This window comes from Phalaenopsis equestris, unplaced genomic scaffold, assembly GCF_001263595.1.
Source record: "Phalaenopsis equestris unplaced genomic scaffold, ASM126359v1 Scaffold000715, whole genome shotgun sequence".
In the NCBI taxonomy this organism is placed as follows: domain Eukaryota; kingdom Viridiplantae; phylum Streptophyta; class Magnoliopsida; order Asparagales; family Orchidaceae; genus Phalaenopsis; species Phalaenopsis equestris.
The window spans coordinates 393,775-413,741 of record NW_018165155.1 but is presented as its reverse complement, the minus strand read 5'-3'; the positions used below and the strand labels follow the sequence as shown (position 1 = coordinate 413,741).

General features: G+C 32.2%; 1 protein-coding gene across 1 annotated transcript in view; it reads right to left on the bottom strand.

Annotated features, from left to right (window-relative positions):
• The window catches only part of LOC110030407 (ribosome maturation protein SBDS), a 67,531-nt gene that overhangs the window by 42,484 nt on the left and 5,080 nt on the right, over positions 1-19,967 (bottom strand). Inside the window, exons 2-3 of the mRNA XM_020733105.1 lie at positions 1,957-2,086; positions 1,166-1,366 (exon numbers count right to left, since the gene is read on the bottom strand). Of these exons, the coding sequence (XP_020588764.1) occupies positions 1,166-1,366; positions 1,957-2,086 (331 nt within the window). The remainder of the gene's footprint in view (positions 1-1,165; positions 1,367-1,956; positions 2,087-19,967) is intronic.

The following is a 19,967-nucleotide window of genomic DNA, read 5'->3' as shown; positions in this document are numbered from 1 at the left end:
CCTCAACCCTTCCCTTTTCCCCTTACCACTTCGCCAACGCCACCTCCGCCCTCATATTTCTTTTGTTCCTAGCCGGAGATTGGTTTGTTGTTGTATTTCCCCTTTCCGTTTGTGTTGGGTTGTAACTCTATTTCAATATTAATAAAAGTTACTTTTGTTTCCGCTGATTTTCTAACTACATCCGATATCAGTAACTATAGATTAAAGAGAGGTCTTCTAATCAAGCCTACTCTTAAACACTGGTAGGCCGAAAGTTAAGCAGTAGAACTATCCAAGGCCTGCAGTTTAAAGTTCCGCATACGTTTAACCTACAATAGAGCTATTTAAAAAAGACCTACAAATGAAGGTCCGGCCTAGCTTAAATGTATAAACAAAAATGCCTTTTATTGCATTATATATGAACAGAGCAATCTTTAAGACTAAGTGACTCCCTTACAGATCACAAAAGACACCATGATATGTGAAATGATTTACAAAGGAGTGAATCTTTAAAATTTTGCTTATAAGGAAGGAGAGATGCTCACAAGCTCTAATGTGAAAACAAAAAACTCGCTATTAGAATCCATGGCATTGGATATGATTTTTAGAATTGGCGTCTTTGTACTCAAGGATGATTCTCAATGTGTGTATAAGGTTGAAATAGCTTTCTGACGGGCAAAAGAAATCTTAATTGTCCAATCAATACAGAAATAGTCTGGAATTCCTTTTGTGGAGATATGCTATATAAATACAGATTTGACATCGATTGACATTCAAAATGAGGCGAGGAAGAAAAAGAAGAACAACTGAGGTAGAGCAAGATATGACCAGTAAAATAACTAAAAAGGACAAAGGAGAAGGAGCATGTCAAACTCAACTTTAATTCAAATCCCAAAAAGGTATCCATTAGTATATCAAAAAATTAATGCATCTTATGCAAAGGATGCTGACCAAATAACTGTTTTAAGGAAGCTTGTGCAACCAATGAGGATGAAATGCAATTTTTAAGAAATATGAAAATAACCACTGATTGAAATAAGAGCTAAAAAATAAATCTAATGTTTTTAAGGTATCTGTCAAGAAAATGTAATTTAACGAAGGATATAAAGTTCAATCCAAAATATAATTCATTGACATCATCCATTGTTAAAAAGTTAATGGAAAAAACCTCATAAAAAAAGACTACCTGTTTTTTAGAACTACTATGAGGATCAATGGCAAAATGTATTTCATGCATCAGCCGCTCAATCATGCTGATAGTGTAAGGATGTTGGGTTTCAGGATTTATAGTCTTCTGCATTACAATTGTTGCAATATCCCGAAACTGGCTTGATAGCTGGGATTCCCTCTCCTTTCCAGCAACTTGAAGTTCTCCCTTCTCCAAAATCTAGTGATTTCAAACTCATCATGATCAAACTAATATTCTTAAACATTTAAAAGGAATTTCAATGGTTGAATAACCATTAGTCAAATAAACATAGAATTAATATCTTAGAGAAAAAGAGCAATAATATATCCATTTAATTATCAATGCAGATAGTTCCATCATTAGGAAGAATTAAAAATTGAACATGCAAAGCATCAAATCTGTAAGAAAATCAAACTGCAAAAGGATGCGTTCTAAGACTGGGTATTAAAAAAGAACTTAAAAATTGAACATGCAAAGCATCAAATCTGTAAGAGAATCAAACTGCAAAAGGATGCGTTCTAAGACTGGGCGTTAAAAAAGAACTAAGCAAACAAGCTCATGTAAACTCAAGGCTGCTATTCACAATATTGCAAATGGAATAGGATCAATAAATCACGAAAGAGTGCAAGAATGAGCAAAGGATGTTTTTAAATTCTAAACAAAACATAAATAGTTGCAGAATTAATAAAATAAAGCTGAAAAACGGAAGAGCTAACTAAATAAGTGTTTCAATTGGAAATAAATTTTGAGATTGTTCATCGAAAAGGCGTGATAAATGGACATCTTACCTCTTTGCATATGAATGATTGATCAGTAGTTTTAAAAGCTGCATGTAAATCTTTTGACTTTGCAAGAACTCCTTTAGAAACATTTGAGTATACAGTATGTGACTGCAATACTTCATCCAGATCTTTTTCTCTGTAAAACATTTAAAGATAAAAACAGCATTATTTAAACTTACGAGGTTGGCAAAGTACAATATGATAACAAAAGATCTATCACAAGTTAAAAAAATAGAATCACTAGGAAGAAGCAAATAGCGATAACAAACATTAAATTGTAAAATTTAAAGGAAAAAAATGTGCAAACGAGATTATTAACCTCGTGTTAAACTTGATGAATAAATGGATAAACAAAGATTCATCAAGCCCGCCACAAAATTGCAATAAACAATAAGGATAATGATGGTGGTGATGGTGACCAACTGATCATTTCAGTTAGAATTTCAGTTCTGAAGTCACGATATTAACAAAGCAAAAAAAATTGATAGAATGTGAGATAAGCATACAAAAAACTGCACATATTACAGCACTTAAACACATGTCATAGCTCAATGTGTTTCCTGAAGCCCTTTCAAACTTAGTCATCTTAAATATGATGTCTTAGTTTAACAAATTAAAAAGCACGCCCTTAAAACTGTGATTTAAGCAAAACAGACAGCTTAGGTCAAAAGAACAAAGAAAAATTGGTCATAATTATGATCCCAAAATTTCAACGCCCCAGCCTCTCTCGAAGAAAAAAATATGAGAGGCTTTACTATGAGATTCCAGGTCAAATTTTCAAAAGAATGATGAAACAGTAGTAAAGACATTAACCAGGGTAAGATCTAGGATTTAAGATTTCTCATAGGAGCAAGCCCTTATGTTTAATTACCCCTTCGATAACAAGAGTACTTTCGATTAAGTCTAGTCATTAGGCGTAAAGTATCCAAAACTAACATTTAATGACAGCAAATTTAAGTTTTGTAATTATTAAATTATCACTTCGAACTGAGGGTGAATGATGGGAAAATGGTGACAAACCTAATCGAGCACAATGTTCCGTCATCTCAAGTTGTCTTGATCTCTGATCTACTTACTCAAAAGTAGTCTGCCCAACTTGATAGAATAATCATTGCCAGTAACCATAGGTTGCTTCGTCTTATAGACTTGGGATTGATGTTTGTCTAAGGTACTAATTTAAGTCAATATTAACTTAAAGAGGGTTTAGTATCTTATCAGATATGTTATATGATTCACAACTCAAATGAATAGAATATCATTGAGAAACATACGGACTACAGTTGTGATCATAATATAACGGAGCCTACTGGCAAAACCACCTTATTGTCTTTATTAGTCAAGTCATTCGGTCAAAGGGCTCTGAAGAGAACTGCTTTTTTTTGTGGAACTGTCTACTAAATCATGCAGAGAGATGACTCAGGTCACCTTTTTACTGATATGAGATTGTTTTGAATATAAATTTAGTACTATAATTGATATAAAATTTGCTCTTTGTAAGCTTAAGTTAATCTAAAATTTGCAACATCGACAAATAGTTGTGGAGAGATGAATTTTGCATTAAGCATTTGGTAATAGATTCCATGTGAATATTTTTAATTATAAAATTTAAGACGATAAATGTGTAATGAATATGCTCATCATCAAAATTAAGTTATTACTTAAACGTCATTAAAAGTACTAATCTTGTCGACTCTGGTGCATGTGAGGAGGATGATCAAATTAATGTATCAAAAGCTCAATCATATCAACTTCGTTCCTGATCAAAAGTAGGATTAGACTAGCAAGAAGTATGACTTACAACATTGCCCTATAGGCAAAGTGGTGTGATTAGAGCATAAATATTTAATAGTTTTAAAATTGATATTTAAGAAAAAAATTTGCAAAGCTTTGAAAGGTGTCCATGTTTCTCAAGGAAAATTTAATTTTTTGCCTAAAAATACAGTTAACTAATGTAGTATTCTCAAACGCTTAAGTTTAGAAAAATTAGGCTTATCATTGAAGGACATATGGCCATTTCATTAATATGTGCATGTAATATGTGCAGATTTTAAGTTGCTCCCATGTTTTTGTAACAATACATTTGAGTTCGAGCTTAGAAGCCTCAAGAAACATGTAGATCTCAAAATTTTCTAGAATTTTAAAAGCTTAAATAAATATTATATTTTGCTTTGAAATGCATGCAAGTTTTCAATTTAAATTTTCTAAATTTCACCTTTTCCCTGCTCATGTGAATATTGTGGATTCAGTAATGAGTTAAAACGAAAAAGAATCTTATGAGTACATTGACAGAAAGTTCTTATATGTTTGAATGTAAGTGGATGTCATTTTTATAACCTTTATATGATTTGGACTTTAATGGGTTAGTCCCACGTAAGATTCTTTTTCTTCTTATAAATAAGGAATGACAAGTCCATTCCCTTTCATGTTTGATAATTATTACGTAAGCAATTCGAGTTGAAAGATCCTACTAGAAATTTCTATTTGTCTTCAAAATCTTTAAGAATCCTCTATAAGTTTTATATTCATTTAACATCCATTTTATTCTTAGCAATTTATATTTCATTTATTTAATTATTTTTTTGGTTTGTCAGAATTCATGGATGTCATTTTAAGTTCAGTTTCGGTTTCATTTAGTTCAACTTATATTTTATTTAGATCTTCTGTCAATTCAAAATTTTAACAGCCTCCCAACGTCATCCCCACTTAAGGGGTTGCATCGAGGGGTGTGTTAGATCTTCCCATCGCGCTTTAACAAGCTTGCATGGTTGATGTCTTGCGACATCATGATCGAAGATCATCATACCTAGCATATTTAAAAAAGCATGCATAGTCCTTCAAGTATTTGCACAAGTGAAGCATAAATTTCCTTATTGCGATGAAACAACACCCACGAGTACTTAAGTCATAGTTTATCTATATCATGCTGGAAAAACGTGCACAAGCACTAAATAGGCAAATTTTCCCACCGAATTGGAAAGTGTACGAGTATTTGAGTGTTCGAGATTTATAAATTCACACAAGGAAAGCAAATGAAGCTGAATGATAAAGAACCTGGATGAGTTTCAAGACAATAGTTATATTATTACTATTATTACTTTTCTCGTTATGTGATTTTGATATTGCTTTTATTTTCTTTTTCTTTTTATTCTATCTACATAAAATTTTACTATATATAAATATTCAATACTAAATTCTATAAAATCCAAACATAGTGGTGGTTTGATGGTTTGCGTTTTACCATCTTTTCCTTTTGGTGGTTTAATGATTTGATGGTTTGATGGTCATCTTCTAGGTTTACCTACTGGTGGTTTAATGGTTTGCGTTTTACCATCATTTTCCTTTGTTCTCTCTGTTTTTCTGAGAAATTGCAATGAGCCAATGGAAAAATGAAAGTTGAGTTGTTATATAAGCTAAATAAGTTGCATTACAGTAATTGCATTTTTTTGCCTTCATTTCTATCTGGAAAAGCATTTTATGACGAAAATATGAGCATTGTTTGTTATTTTGAAAAAAGATACCTGAGAAATTGAGTTGATGGAAACATCAAGTTTAAATGTTAGAAAAGTTATTTCAATTTACTTTCCCCTTCTTCAATCAGAAAAAAATTTTATAAATAACAGGAGTACTGTTGGTTCTTTAGATAAAAATTTAATTGAAATTTTTGAAAATTTTTCTTGAGCCTATATACATATCAATGTTTAGATTGGAAGCAATAAGTGCTCTCAGTTCTTTAAAATATTATATATAAAAAATTTCTTTGAGCTGATGCAAACATAAATTTTAGATATTAAATATGTTATTTCTTTTCACTTTCATCTTCTTCAATCAGGAAAAGTAATTTATGGATAAATATATGAGCACAGTTGGTTATTTTAAAAAATTATTTTGAACCGATGTAAAATAAAAAAAATTTACTGTTAAATAAGTAATTTCGTCTTGCATACCTTTGTTTCGATTAGGAGAAGCATTTTCTGGAAATAATTATGAGCATTGTCTGTTCTTTTAAAAATATATTCCTCAAAATTTATTTTGAGTCGATATAAATATCAAAGTTTAGATGTCAGACAAGTAATTAATTTTAAATTATTTCTGCTTCAATATGGAAAAAAGTGTTTTCTAGAGAGAATTATGAGAATTATTATTTTTTTAAAATATATATAAAAAAAAATTGCTTTGAGTCAATGTAAACATCAAGTTTATATATTAATATAAGTTATTTCATTTCACTTTCCTCAATTTCAATAAGAAAAAGTAATTTATGGATAGATATATGAGCATTGTTGGTTATTTTGAAATATTGTCTTGAGCTAATATAAATTTCGAAGTGTTGATGTAAGATAAGTAATTGCTTTTCACTTTGCTATTTTTCAATTTGAAAAAACATTTTATAGAGAGGATTATGAGTATTGTTGGTTCTTTTAAAAATATATTCTTGAAAAATCAATTTGAGCCGATGTAAATATCTAAGTTTAAATGTTTAATAAGTTATCTCATTTAACTTACATTTGTTTCAATTCAGAAAAACATTTTTTGGAGAAAAATATGAGCACTGTTGGTTGTTTTAAAAAAACATACAGAAGAAATTGCTTTGAGCCGATATAAACATCAAGTTTAGATGTTAGATAAGTCATTTCATTTCACATTCCTCTACTTCAATTAAGAAAAGTAAATTATGAATATATATATATGAGTATTGTTACTTATTTTAAAAAATTGTCTTGAGTCGATGTCAATATCCAAGTTTAGATGTTGGATAAGTACTTGCTTTTCACATTGCTCTTCTTAAATCTGGCATATCATTTTATAAAGAGAGTTATGAGCACTGTTGATTCTTTTAAAAATATATTCCTAAAAAATTGATTTGAGCTAAATATCAAAGTTTAGATGTTTGATAAGTTATTTTATTTTACTTTCCTTTGTTTTAATCTGAAAAAAAATTTCATGAAAAGTATTATGAGCACTATTGGTTTTTTTGAAAAAAGGCTTAAGCAACAAAACACCGTCATATATATAAATAAATATAAAAACTCTAAAAACAAAGTTTCAATCTAAAAAAGCATTTTATTAAAAATATTATGAGCACTATTGATTATTTTGAAAAAAGACCTAAGAACTAAAGCACCATCACATGACTTCTATGTAAATAAATATTAAAACTCTAAGAACTAAAGCACCATAAAAAAAGAAATATGATTTCTGTTGATTTTTTTGAAAATAAATCTAAGAACCAAAGAGCATTCAAATGATTCATATAGAAATTAAATTTTGGATGTTTGATACATACTGATATATAAATTATGTGATGGTTTTTTGGTTCTTACTATTTATGTGATGTTGGTGTTTTGTTGGGTTTGTGAACTTGGTCCTTGCATTGATGGTTTCATGGTGGTGGTTTTGCTTTGTCTCTTAAAATTGATGGATTTGTGCAGTTGGTGGTTGCAATGACGGTTTCTAATTTTTTGGTTGCGACGCATTTCTTGAAATATTATGTACAACAATGATAAAAAAAAAATTTAAGGGCTCAACCGATCATCAATTGTCAATTTCTATAAATGACAAGTAATATTTGTCACAAATACTCATGGTCTTAGATCACACACGTCACTGTTTGTCATAGATATTACCTAGTTTTAGATCACACATGTTCTTATTTGCCATAGATATTACCTACTCTTAAAGCCTGAATAATAAAATTGGTGATCATAGATGAAGCCTTCCTTGATAAATTATCTCACTTAGCTCAAAGAGTACGTTTGAGGAGCCATTTTGGTTGCTTGCGACCATAATTCGAATAACTTATTTTTTTATTTAATATTATTTTTTTAATTTTAGGTGTTGTGTGTGAATATATAGAATTTGAGTGGCACACATGCAAGTCCAACTTATATCTTTTATGCCAAAAATTCAATTTGGATCATGTGACAATGCATCATTTATCGTTTTTCATGTTTTTACATGTCTAACACCTAAACTTCAATTTTAAAATTTGAAATTGTTGTGTGCTATAATTTATAAAACAGATTGAAGAAAATGAAAGTGAAATGCAATTACTTATCTAATATCTGAACTTTTATATTTACATCGGCTCAACGCAATTTTTCAATGTATTTTTTCGAAAGAACGAATAGTGCTTATATTTATATCCATAAAATGTTTTTTTTTTATTGCAAATGAGGAAATTGATAGAAAATAACTTATCTAACATCTAAACTTTGATATTTACATTGACTTAATGCAATTTCGCATAAAAGCAGTATAACATACACACAAAGAGGCGAATCGCAAACCACCAATAGGAAAACCGAGAAGATATAAAATACAATTACTTATTAAACAACTAAAGTTTGATATTCACGCATGAAACCATCAACACATAAAGTGAGATGCATTTTGTTCTTGAAGGTATCGATATCTCTACTTATTTAGACATCAATATATTACAATAAAAATAAATAATGGTCTAACAATTTTTTTTAAATAAGATTGTATTAGAGCAATTGACAACACACATGATGTAAGTGTTGGTAATGATCAGAAAAGTACAAATATCGAACGATGTGGAGCTGCTACACAGAATAACTTAGTGATCTATGATTTAAATATGTTTTGTACGTTTGTGATGGCTGAATGGGAAGGAAGTGCTCATAATAGCCAAATATTCAAATTTGCAACCCAACAACGTCAATACAAATTTCTAGCGCCTCCACCAAGTTTATACATTTAAGACCTTAATATTAATCTTTTGATTTAAGGATATATACTCATGATGTCTTTTAGTCAAAAAAATACTACCTCGTCAATTTGGGATATCCATTACAACAAAGTTTCTTAAAGTCATTCTCAGACACGAGGTACTACCTTCTTGATCTTGAGCGTAATAACCAAGTGATTAAGGAGATGAATGAATTATTCAATAAAAGACACTCATCGTTATAGAGTGTTATCGAAAGATCATTTGGTGTATGGAAGAAATAGAATGAGATATATTGTTATACTCTTTCAAAAAATTGGTCAAGATAGTTGTTGCGACAAAAGCATTACATAATTTTATACAGAGGCATTCATCTCAGGACGATATAGATTTCAGAGTCTTAGATGAAGAACCGACATACATGTCTGATGAAGCATTCGAACATCAGACCGAACATTAATTGTCTGATGAAGACTTTGGTAAGAACGAGTACAACACATCTAGAGGAGATTGTGTTCAGAAGATAATCAAGTTAAGAAAAAAGATTATGGATGCTTTGGTGAATGCATCAACTGTATTTATGTAGCATTTTGTATTGTCTTTCTGCAGATGTTTACTATTTCAGTTGTACGATGGACTTATAGATGTATATTTTCGATATTTATGTAACATTTTGTATTGAGGATTTCTTGATGTGTACATTCTATATTCTTTTGTATCATAAAATTGAATATTTTTTTAATAGTTATGTTGCATATCTAACAAAATATATAATAAAGAAAAATGAGTTCAAAATATATAAAAAAGATTTCATACTGCCACTGTGGTAATGCTACATAGTGTTTTGAGTACCAACCAAGAAGAGAAAACAGTTACAGGAAGAAACTTTATTGTTGTTCCAGAAACATGACACCTCAAGATTGCAAGTATTTTCGTTAAAATGGTGGCACGGATGAGTTCGCTCCAAACAATGATCAAGTGAGGAGAAATACTGCTGTGAAAAAAAAAATTATATCGAAGACTTGATCGTCAAGACATAAAGACGAACGTCATAATAGATTTGCTAGTTATTTTGGTGGTTCTTTTTATTATGGATATATGCATGAAACGACTGATCACATTTTTTGTGTTGGAGAATTTTGGACTCATTTGTATTTTGTATTGTTGGACATATTTATGTTATTCAGCTATAATTATTTTGAAAACTATAGTTATTCAGATATATTACATGTATAAAGGCAAAATAATTATTCTCGTCAAAAACAATTGCAGCACTGCTGATTATCCAAACAGACTCTTGCTTTTCTAACGACAGCTTTTTGACAACAACTGAGAAGTTGTTTTTCCAAGAAGTAGCTTCACTGTTGCTTCCTGGAAAAGCAACAACCACCCGAAACACACCCTAAATGTCTTAACATGAACATTAAGAATTGTCATACCAAACAAAAATGTTATCCTAGATGAAACAATTTATGAATTAAAGTTATATTGGTCAATGTTCATTTGATGTAGAAAAAAGAGTTATACGCAATATTACATTATTACAAAAGCAAATGGAAACTACCATAAGACATGCCAAACTAAACCTCAAAGTGGACTTAAGCAAAAGCTTTTGAGACTCTCTCTCTATATATATATATCGATGGTTGTCCAGAGCTCTGCTAGGGCTTCCAATGGCGATTTCGATCGCAATTGATTCTACTGCTTGAAGGGAGAGGACCTCGCATCGTCGACTCTCGCTCCATACTGCGTCGGCATCTCTTTCGCAGCTTCGCTCCATTGGTCGCGTCGTCGTCTCGATATTGCTCGGCGTCTCGATCGCAGCTTCTGTTCGTTCGTAGCTCCCTTAGCTCATGTCGTCTGGTTTGCGCCCGACAGCTCCTCTGCCTGCTTCACAGCCTCTGTCGCTCGCAGCTCCCTTAGCTCGCGCCATCTCTATTCGACGCTGCCCAGCAATTTAACGCCCTCGCTTCCTTGCAGCCCGTCAGACCGTTTCTTTCTTGATTGTGACCATCTTGCAAGGAAGATTGTCTCAACGCTCCGTTCCTATGCAAATGTCCTTGCCGGCGACTTGCCCATTTCTGCTCGTGCCCCTCTGTCAGGTTTAGAGTATGTTTTTGCTATCGGTAAGTCATGTAATGTTCCACAATCGTACCATGAGGCCCTTGAAGGTGCAGTGATCACACTTTTATTAAAAAGCTTGGAAAAAAAACGAGAAGTCTGCACTTATTCTCACTGAGGTTGAAACTGGTGTTCTAGCGTCCTCTTGACATTTTGTTCTAGTGGGAAAATTCCTATATGGTCACCCAAAACTGGAGACCATTAGGAAAGAATTTGATGCTATGAAACTATTGGGCAGTTGAAATATTGGTCTACTATACAGTCGATATATATTTGTTCAGTTATCTCAGGATGTCGATTACACTAGCATTTTCTCTAGAAAAATTATCAAGATCGACAATTGTTTTATGAAAATTCTGAAGTGGACTGTCGATTTTGATAAAAAACGAAGTCCCCTATCATTCCAGTTTGGATAAAGTTTCCGAGGTTAAAATTACATCTGTTCAACATGGAAATCCTCTACTCTTTAGCACTGCTTACGGTAAGTCTCTCAAGGTGGATAGTCCTAAGCTTGCTGTCACCAGACCCTCTGTGGCTTGCATTTTAGTTGAGAGAGATATCACTCAACTAGCTCCGGATGAGATATAGATTGACAATATTCACAACAGGTATTGGCAAAAGGTTGAAACGGAACCACATTCCCCTTATTACTCTCATTGTAGTATGTTTGGTCATAGTTCTACTATTTGCTATCGCTTGCATCCTCATCTAAAGCTGAATATCACTAAAGATCAGCCACCTACCATCCTTGTTGAGAAGGTATAATCCGATCCTCTTTCCAAAATTGCAGTTCCACATGAAGAACATCTTACTATAGGTACAGATCCAAATATGTTGATATCACTTACTGTTATTGAAGAAGACTCACTTACATGTCAAGACACACGAAACTGCTCCTTTGACCAAATCAAAGATCAGCTTGTACAACAAACAATTATTTTGGTACAACAAGTAGTTGTTTCTAATGTTCAACAACTTACACATATCATGCACACAGACAATTTTGTTGATCAGGTCAGCCAATCTTCGAATGAGAAATGGCAGGTCTACCCGAGGAGGAAGAAAAAGAACGGAGGACGACTCGAGCTAGGGAATCTATTGGATGATACATTGGTTACTACTAACAACGGCACTCATCTGACCAATTTATTAGCTGGCTCCTTCCCTAGAACTAAAGTCAGAGAAAAGGCAAAATCTGGTCGCTCTCCAGCTACTTGATACTCTTATTTTGGCACCTTTTGGTTTCTTATTTAGATCTCTTATGTTGTTTGTTGTATTTTCTCCTTTTTGGAACAATTTGATTTGGTGGTTTTTATGAGGGTTGGGTGTCATGTTTGGGACATTCCACAAAATCTATCTGTACCCTACTTTTTATTTAATATATTAGTTTTTGGGCTTTCAATATATATATATATATAAGAAAGAGGATCTAATAGTGATTAATCAAAAGGTTACATTTGCAAAATAAATTAAAAAGTAGTCCTGATGTAATGAAAAGCCATCCTGTCACCATGTAATACTTTTGCAAGTGCATCAGGGGGAGATGAGCAAAGTTTAGTACTGAATTCAGCGCCCCATTTAGCCAAGAGATAGGCAGGCCTGTTGGCTTCATGAAAGCATTGAGACCGATGAATGTTGAATGATGAACGGAGCAGAAAAATCTTTTTCCATATAATACCACAATACCATGGGCAGTTATAGTTTTTGATGTAGATGTTATAAGCCAACAGCGAATTAGTTTCAAAATGAAGCCAAAACCATTTTAACCGATGAACAATTAACAAACAGCATAGAATTGCAAGCATTTTTGCATATAAAACATTCAAAAAGTGACAAGGAGTAGAAAGAAAGAGATTGCAATGTCTAGCTTGATTTTTTAAAATTCCACCCAATCTCGCATTAGCAGGTTTGTAACTTCAATCAATAATTAACTTAATATATGGAGCTAATGGTTTGCGCCAATTAACAAGTTGTACCGAGAAAGCTGCCATGATAGTAACATAGTGCAAGTAAAGTTCTAGTTAAATACGTTTTAGAACAATGAAACATTTAGGATTCTCTCTAAGAATTCTACAAGTCAAGAGAAGTGTTGGTGAAAATTTACTCTGACAGCCTGATCGAATAATCCGTCTCTGTCGCACCTCAATCGGCCCTTAAGGGAGTCAGTTGTGGTGTGACATGACCATTGAACAAATGATAAATAAAATCACATGGCTTAGAATGAAAATGCTAAGTTGATGCAACACAAAAATTGCATTAAAAAGGGTCAAGATGCTACTTTACATTGTCAACTTCCATATGTGATCCATAAGCCGACTCGGTCGAATGTGACGAATGCAATTTTACATAAATAATAGAAACTGGATGTCATGTGTGCTTGTAAAGATAACATCATACCATTTTAACAAATGAACTAGAAAGATGCATTGATAACACTAAAAAGATATAGCAAAACCCCTTACTATGGTTCAAATTGCGATATAAGAAAACATTTGCCATGTTTGAGGGATGGAATTAATGGGAAATTTACACACACGTGCATATATTTCCATAGAAATATGTATTAATATAGGTATGATAAATGTTATATAAATAAGTACATAACATGAGTACATGAGTTATTATATGTGTAAAGCAACTCAAGGGTGACAAGTATCCGCCTAGCTACCTAAGTGCATATTGGATGTACGGAGTATTAATATATTAAAAAAAAAGATTTATTGCCTCCCATGTGTTGTAGAAAAGCCATACGTTGAAAGACAATTCATTTTTGTGACTTGTTGCTCCAGTCTTTCACAAACTTCCTTCCCTCTGCTCTCTCCAGCACTCTCTTTTCTCTCCCCTCCGTTAGTTCGCTCTCTCTCAAAATTCGCCCCTTCACCTTACCAATGTGGCGTCAATGAGCAAAAAGGTATACAGAGTAACCTAGATGCCAGGCATGAACTCGTATGCACATTCTTAATATGGAGGAAAAAGCACAAAGTCATTTTGTGTTTCTCTATATATAAACCTCATTAAACAGCTAATATACACATTTCTTGATATGGTAGGAGTAAAATACTCTCATCCACATGCTCAGTGCACCACCTATAGTGTGTGGTAAGAGACATAAAATTGCTTGAGGTGTCCAGTACACCACATGTACAATTCTTTTTGGTGAGGTGGAAAACTGACATATTTTATACCCCCCTACTCCAAGATGAGATATAAGAACTCCCAAAATATACAAAAAAATTATCCTAAATTATGGAATGAAAAGCTTTTGGGACAATGAAGTATAAATAAAAATTACAAGGTATATATGCAAAAATGAGCTAAGGAAAATGCTTGAAATTAGGTAGTAAATGGCATAAAAAAAAGCCCTTTCAAGGTTTTTTTTTTTTTTTCTTGAAGCTCTTCAAGAGAAAAAGGACGAGTCATAAGAGCAAGTCTAACTTCTTCATGGCTCTTGAAATATGTACTCATTGTCTAATTCAGTGGACTACTAAAACAAGATATTAATTGACAAGGTTGCCGCAAACTCTAGTCCAATTACGTTAGCTACTAAGGGAGTTAATGAAATTAATAAAAATAACATTTAGCTAAAGGACCTACATAAAAAATGAGGCAAGACAACTTTGAGCGTGGAGGGCGGGGGAGAGGATGTAACTTTTTCCCATCAGATTCAAAGGGGAATCAGCCAGCAAAGAAGAGTAATCTTTATCCCTCCTCCAAAACTACTCTTTAAAGCTATTTTTCATATCAATAATGTTGGCAAATGCCTACTGCTGCCAAGGCAACAAAGAAGAGTAAAAAATTGTAGAAAAAGATTATGGATAATTACATGTTGGAAATAGAAAGTATGAAGAAGCTATGATTGGTGGTCTAGTTAGCTGTAAATAAAAACGCTCACAAATCCATGACAGATGGCAAGAAGAGGCATACAGTTTCATTGCAGTGGACAACACCTGAAATCCGAAGCACAGACATTTATGGAGCTTTAGGAAACTTTTTTATAGTAATTCTTATTCTTTATGAAACTGATAGGCAACTCTATGTATAAATACTATTTGAATGGACAATAATGCAAACAAGCTTTTATCATTCTCCTATTTTTCAAAATGGTACTGGAGCACTAGGTTATAGTACCAATTTCTGACTTAATCTTCACTCTAATTTCTTTCCTTTTTCTATCAGAGACTTCTAATTTCTCCACAAGAGAATCAACTATCATAAATGATAAAAACTAGACCAATCCAATCAAAGAAGAGCTCCAGAAGTCACAAAACTTATCTTGGCTAAGTGATGTCAAACAAATAAGAACTTCTTGAAAGGGAAAAAGAAACTTCATTACCTTGTTGATCCTTCTCCAAATCATGAAAATCCAAAGTTCACACTTCAGGAAGAAGAAATTCTGCTGCCAGTATTGTCCACTGCAATAAACTGTATAAAATGGGTAGGCAACTCTATGTATAAATATGATTTGACAATAATGCAACCCAGCTTTTATCATTCTCCTATTTTCAAAAATGTTACTGTAGCACTAGGGTATGATACCAATTTCTGAATCACAGCAGTCGGCCGGCTGCAAATAATGGAAAAACTAAGTTCTTAGAAACATAAAGTTCTAATTAAAGTTACAGCCTGATTCTACCTGGAAACAAGGTAATCTAATTTCTTGACAAGGAAAGATGCCGCTTCCAACGAAGTCCCACTGAAGTCAAGATTAAAAATTTCAACAGCTAGAGATAAAGCTGCTGATATTGCAATTGCAGGAGCACCACGAACTACCATGTCTCTGATCGCATTCCTAACGAGATTTACATAATCATTCTATTAAACTGGACAGAAGATATGTCCCAGGATAATAAACATTAAAATGAGAAAAATGTTTAAAGCAATGAATAAATGTAATAATAGACAGTATTGATCCAAGAAAATAGTCATTCTGTGAGAAAAATCCCAAAATAAGGGCAACTGCAACCAAATAACATTAGAATCACTAAGTCCTACTTAGTTCTATCCTACATATAACAAAACAGCCGCTGCGATTTAGGGGGAATATGGTTGTAAGAAATTAAAATTTTTGATTATTTTAGATAGTGTAAAATAAAGGCAGTATTTGAAATGATTTGGAGTTCTTTGGCTCAGTGTAAAACAAATGCATGAGATAAACTTTTATGTTTAATTTTAAGTAAAATAAATTTAGTGTAAAGCCAAATGATAGCAGTGGGTAGCAACTAATGTCGGCTGGTAGTGGCTAGCATAGGGAAGAGAGAGGCTACAACCAATAATGTGTCGCCGATGGTCGCAGTAGCATATGATAGGCTAAGCTGCATGTGCACAATGCATTTCAAATTCTGCAAAATTTAATGAAGTCCAAATACATTGAAAATAAATTAACTGGAAATTTTCAAATATATCAACAAGTAAGTTTACATTCCGTTTTCCTTCTACTGAACAATTAAATTTTGAAAAATCCTATATTCCTTTTACTTTGCATTCTTTCATCAACAAACCAAACAAACTCTTAAAAAAGTTACTTTGTTGGAATTACTAAATCTTTTTAAATCACCCAAAATTTCCAATGTGCATTAAATAGTCCAAAAATTTTGTTGGATCTAAGAATAGGTCAAACAAAAAATTATATGAATTTCCTACAACAACAACAAAAACAACAAAACCTTTATCACACTAAGTGGGGATGGCTACATGATTCTTTTTTCTCCATTGCGTCCTATATAGTTTCATATTTTCATTTAATCCCAATAAATTCAAATCTTTTTATATACAATATGCCCATGTCATCCTGCATCTATCTCTGCCTTTCTTAACATAAGTCGAATCTAAAACATCTACTCTTCTAATCGGATTATCAGATGGTCGACATTTAATGTGACCAGACCATCTAAGACGACTCTCTCTCATGAAGCTACACCAACCCTATCACGGATATATTCATTTCGCATTATGTCTCTTAAGTGTAAAGCCACTCATCCACCTAATCATTCTCATCTTGGCAACACTTAACTTAGCTTTATGCTTCTCTTTTAAAGGTCAACATTCAGCGCCATTAAGCATTGCTGGTCTCACCACCATCTTATAAAATTTTTCTTTCAGTTTAAGCGATACTTTTCTATCACACAATAGGCTCGAAGCATTCCTCCACTTCAACCAACCAACTTGAATTCTACTAATAACAACCCCATCAATATCATTGAACAATAGACCCGAGATATCTAAAGCGTTCACATATTTTAATAATTTGATCACCCATAGTTACATATCTGTCACTAGAGCTACCACTACTAAAATTAAATTCCATGTACTCGGTTTTAGTTCTACTCAAATGAAGGCCTTTAGACTCCAAGTTAAACCTCCATAATTCATCAAGTTTTTCCTAAGTTTTTTCTCGTCTTATCCACGAGAAGGCTATCATCAGCAAAAAGCATACACCAAGGTACATCCTCTAGTAAGTATCCAGTAAGACCATCCATAATTAAAGCAAAAGGATATGGCCTTAAAGTCGATCCCTGGTGTAAACGAACAGAAATAGAGAAATAATTGGTCAATCCTCCTTCTGTTCGAACACAAGTAACAGTTCTTGTATACAGATCTTTAATGACTTGAATATAAGTCATATCAACATCTTTCTCCTCAAGATCTCTCCAAAGGATATCTCTTGGAACCTTATCGTAAGCTTTTTCTAAATCAATAAAAATCATATGTAGATCCTCCATATTATCTTCGAACTTCTTCATCAAAACTCTCAATACATGTATAGCTTCCATGGTAAACCTGCCTAACATAAAGTCAAATTGATTATGAGAAATCTTTGTAATACATCTTAACCTACGTTCAATTACCCTCTCCCATAATTTTAAAGTATGACACATCAACTTAATTCCTCTATAATTGGCACACTCTTGTGCATCCCATTTATACTTAAAAATGGGGACCAACTCCACTCCTTAGGCATCTTTTTTTAATTTGTGAAATATTATTAAAGGGTTCAGTAAGCCAAGAAACTCCCAAATCTCCCAAATATTTCCACAATTCAATCAAGATATCATCAGGCCCTACAGCCTTTCCACCCTTAGTTTTTTTTTAAAGCCTCCTCAACTTCTTTTTTACTAATGCGATGGTAAAAATAAAATATTTTATTATTATTAACAATTTTAAGATCACTAAGGTCGATCATGTTTTCTGAAACTTCATTAAAAAGTTTATCAAAATAACTCACCCACCTATTTTGAATATTTTTTTCTAAGAAAAAACTTTTTTAATTTTATCTTTAATACACTTGAGTTAAATCTTTACTTTTATTTTCTTTTTTTAGCTAGTTTATACATATAGTTTTCATCGTCCTTAGTATATAGTCTATTATCAAGATCACTAAAAGCATAGTTTTTAGCATCACTGATTGTTCTCTTAGACTCCCTACGGACCGTTTTATATTTTTCTCGATTCTCTAAATTTTTACATTAAACTAATTTTTATAACATATTTTCTTATATTTTATCTTTTCTTGCACATTATCATTCCACCACCAACTATTTTTATTTAAAAAAATTTTTTCTTTTGATTCTCTAAGTACAACTTTTGTCATTTGTTTAATAGTTTTTGTTATTTTATCCCACGTAAAATTAGCTTCTTCATTAACATCTCAAATTTTGAAATACTAAATTTTGTTCATAAAAATAATTTTATTTGTCTTTTAAATACCTCATCTAATTCTACGATATGATGATAAGTCATAGTATTATTTATGTTACAACTTGTTATCTTAAATTCTAGAACTAATAATCAATGTTGGGTGCTCAAATTCTCATTTGGAATGACCTTACAATCTTTATAATCTCGACGATCTCTTCTTCTCATAGGAAAATAATCAATTTGTGTTTTATTATATCAATTCTTATACGTAATAATATACTCATCTCTTTTCTTGAATAAATTATTAGCAATAACAAAATTATAAACTAAAGCAAAATCTAATATAGCTCTGCCTTCTTCATTAATCACTCCAAAACAGTAGCCACCAAGAATATTTCTAAAATCTTCAACCACTCTACCAACATGTCCATTTAAATCTCCCTCAATAAAAATTTTTTCTTCAAGATGTATCATTTGTATTAAGTTTTCTAAGTCATTTCAAAATTTATCTTTAGAAAAAATATCTAAACTTACTTGAGGAGCATCAGCACTTATAATATAAAAAAACGTATTATCAACAATAATCTTAGAAGCTATAATTATATCTCCAACTTTATTAATTTTTACAAAATTATCTTTCAAATTCTTATATATAATTACACCTACCCATTTCTAGTGCAACTCTTCCCTGAATACCAAAGTTTAAAATCTAAGTTATCAATCTCCTTTACCTTTTCCTCTTGAACACATAAGATATTTATTTTTCTATGAATCATAATATCAACTAATTCCATTAATTTATCAGTAAGAACACCTATATTCCAAGATCCTATCATAATATTAATTTCATGGACTAACTTTTTTACTCGCATTAGTCTGTAATGTGAGAACTCTTGCTTATTTGACACTACACTCAGGAGCCAATGTAGCAGCCCTTGCACAATTTTCACTGTATTCAGATGATACAGCACATCACTTCCATGGAATGCCCTAACACTTACACAATGATCAAAAGTATTCATGTCATGATTTTTTGAATAAGTTTTACGCTGGTTGTCAACTACCTAACCCAACCCTCCATTTTTCACATCGGGCTTGGGACACCTCAAAATCATGGCCAATAAAAAAATACTGACTTAACAGACTATAAGACTTACTTTGGGAGTTTTATGCTGGTTGTCGACTACCTAACGCAACCCTCCATTTTTTCACATCGGGCTTGGGACACCTCAAAATCATGGCCAATAAAAAAATGCTGACTTAACAGGTTATAAGACTTACTTTGGGAGAAATTGACAAGCTAAAAAAACTTCTCGACCATATAAAAAGCCATTAATGTTTTCAATACCTTAAAACGAGAAAGATGATTCAGCAAGCTGAAAAAAAAGTATGGACTATAGGTACTTGAAAACAAAAATGATTGTAACAATCCTTCATCTTTTTATTTGTATGTTTCTAATAAAGACAATTTGAGATCATTATTACGGATCAAAACTTCTCAAATGTGTGTTTCCCTCTTAGTCAAAAATGTCAATACAACAACAAAGCCTTAATCCCACTACGTGCGATA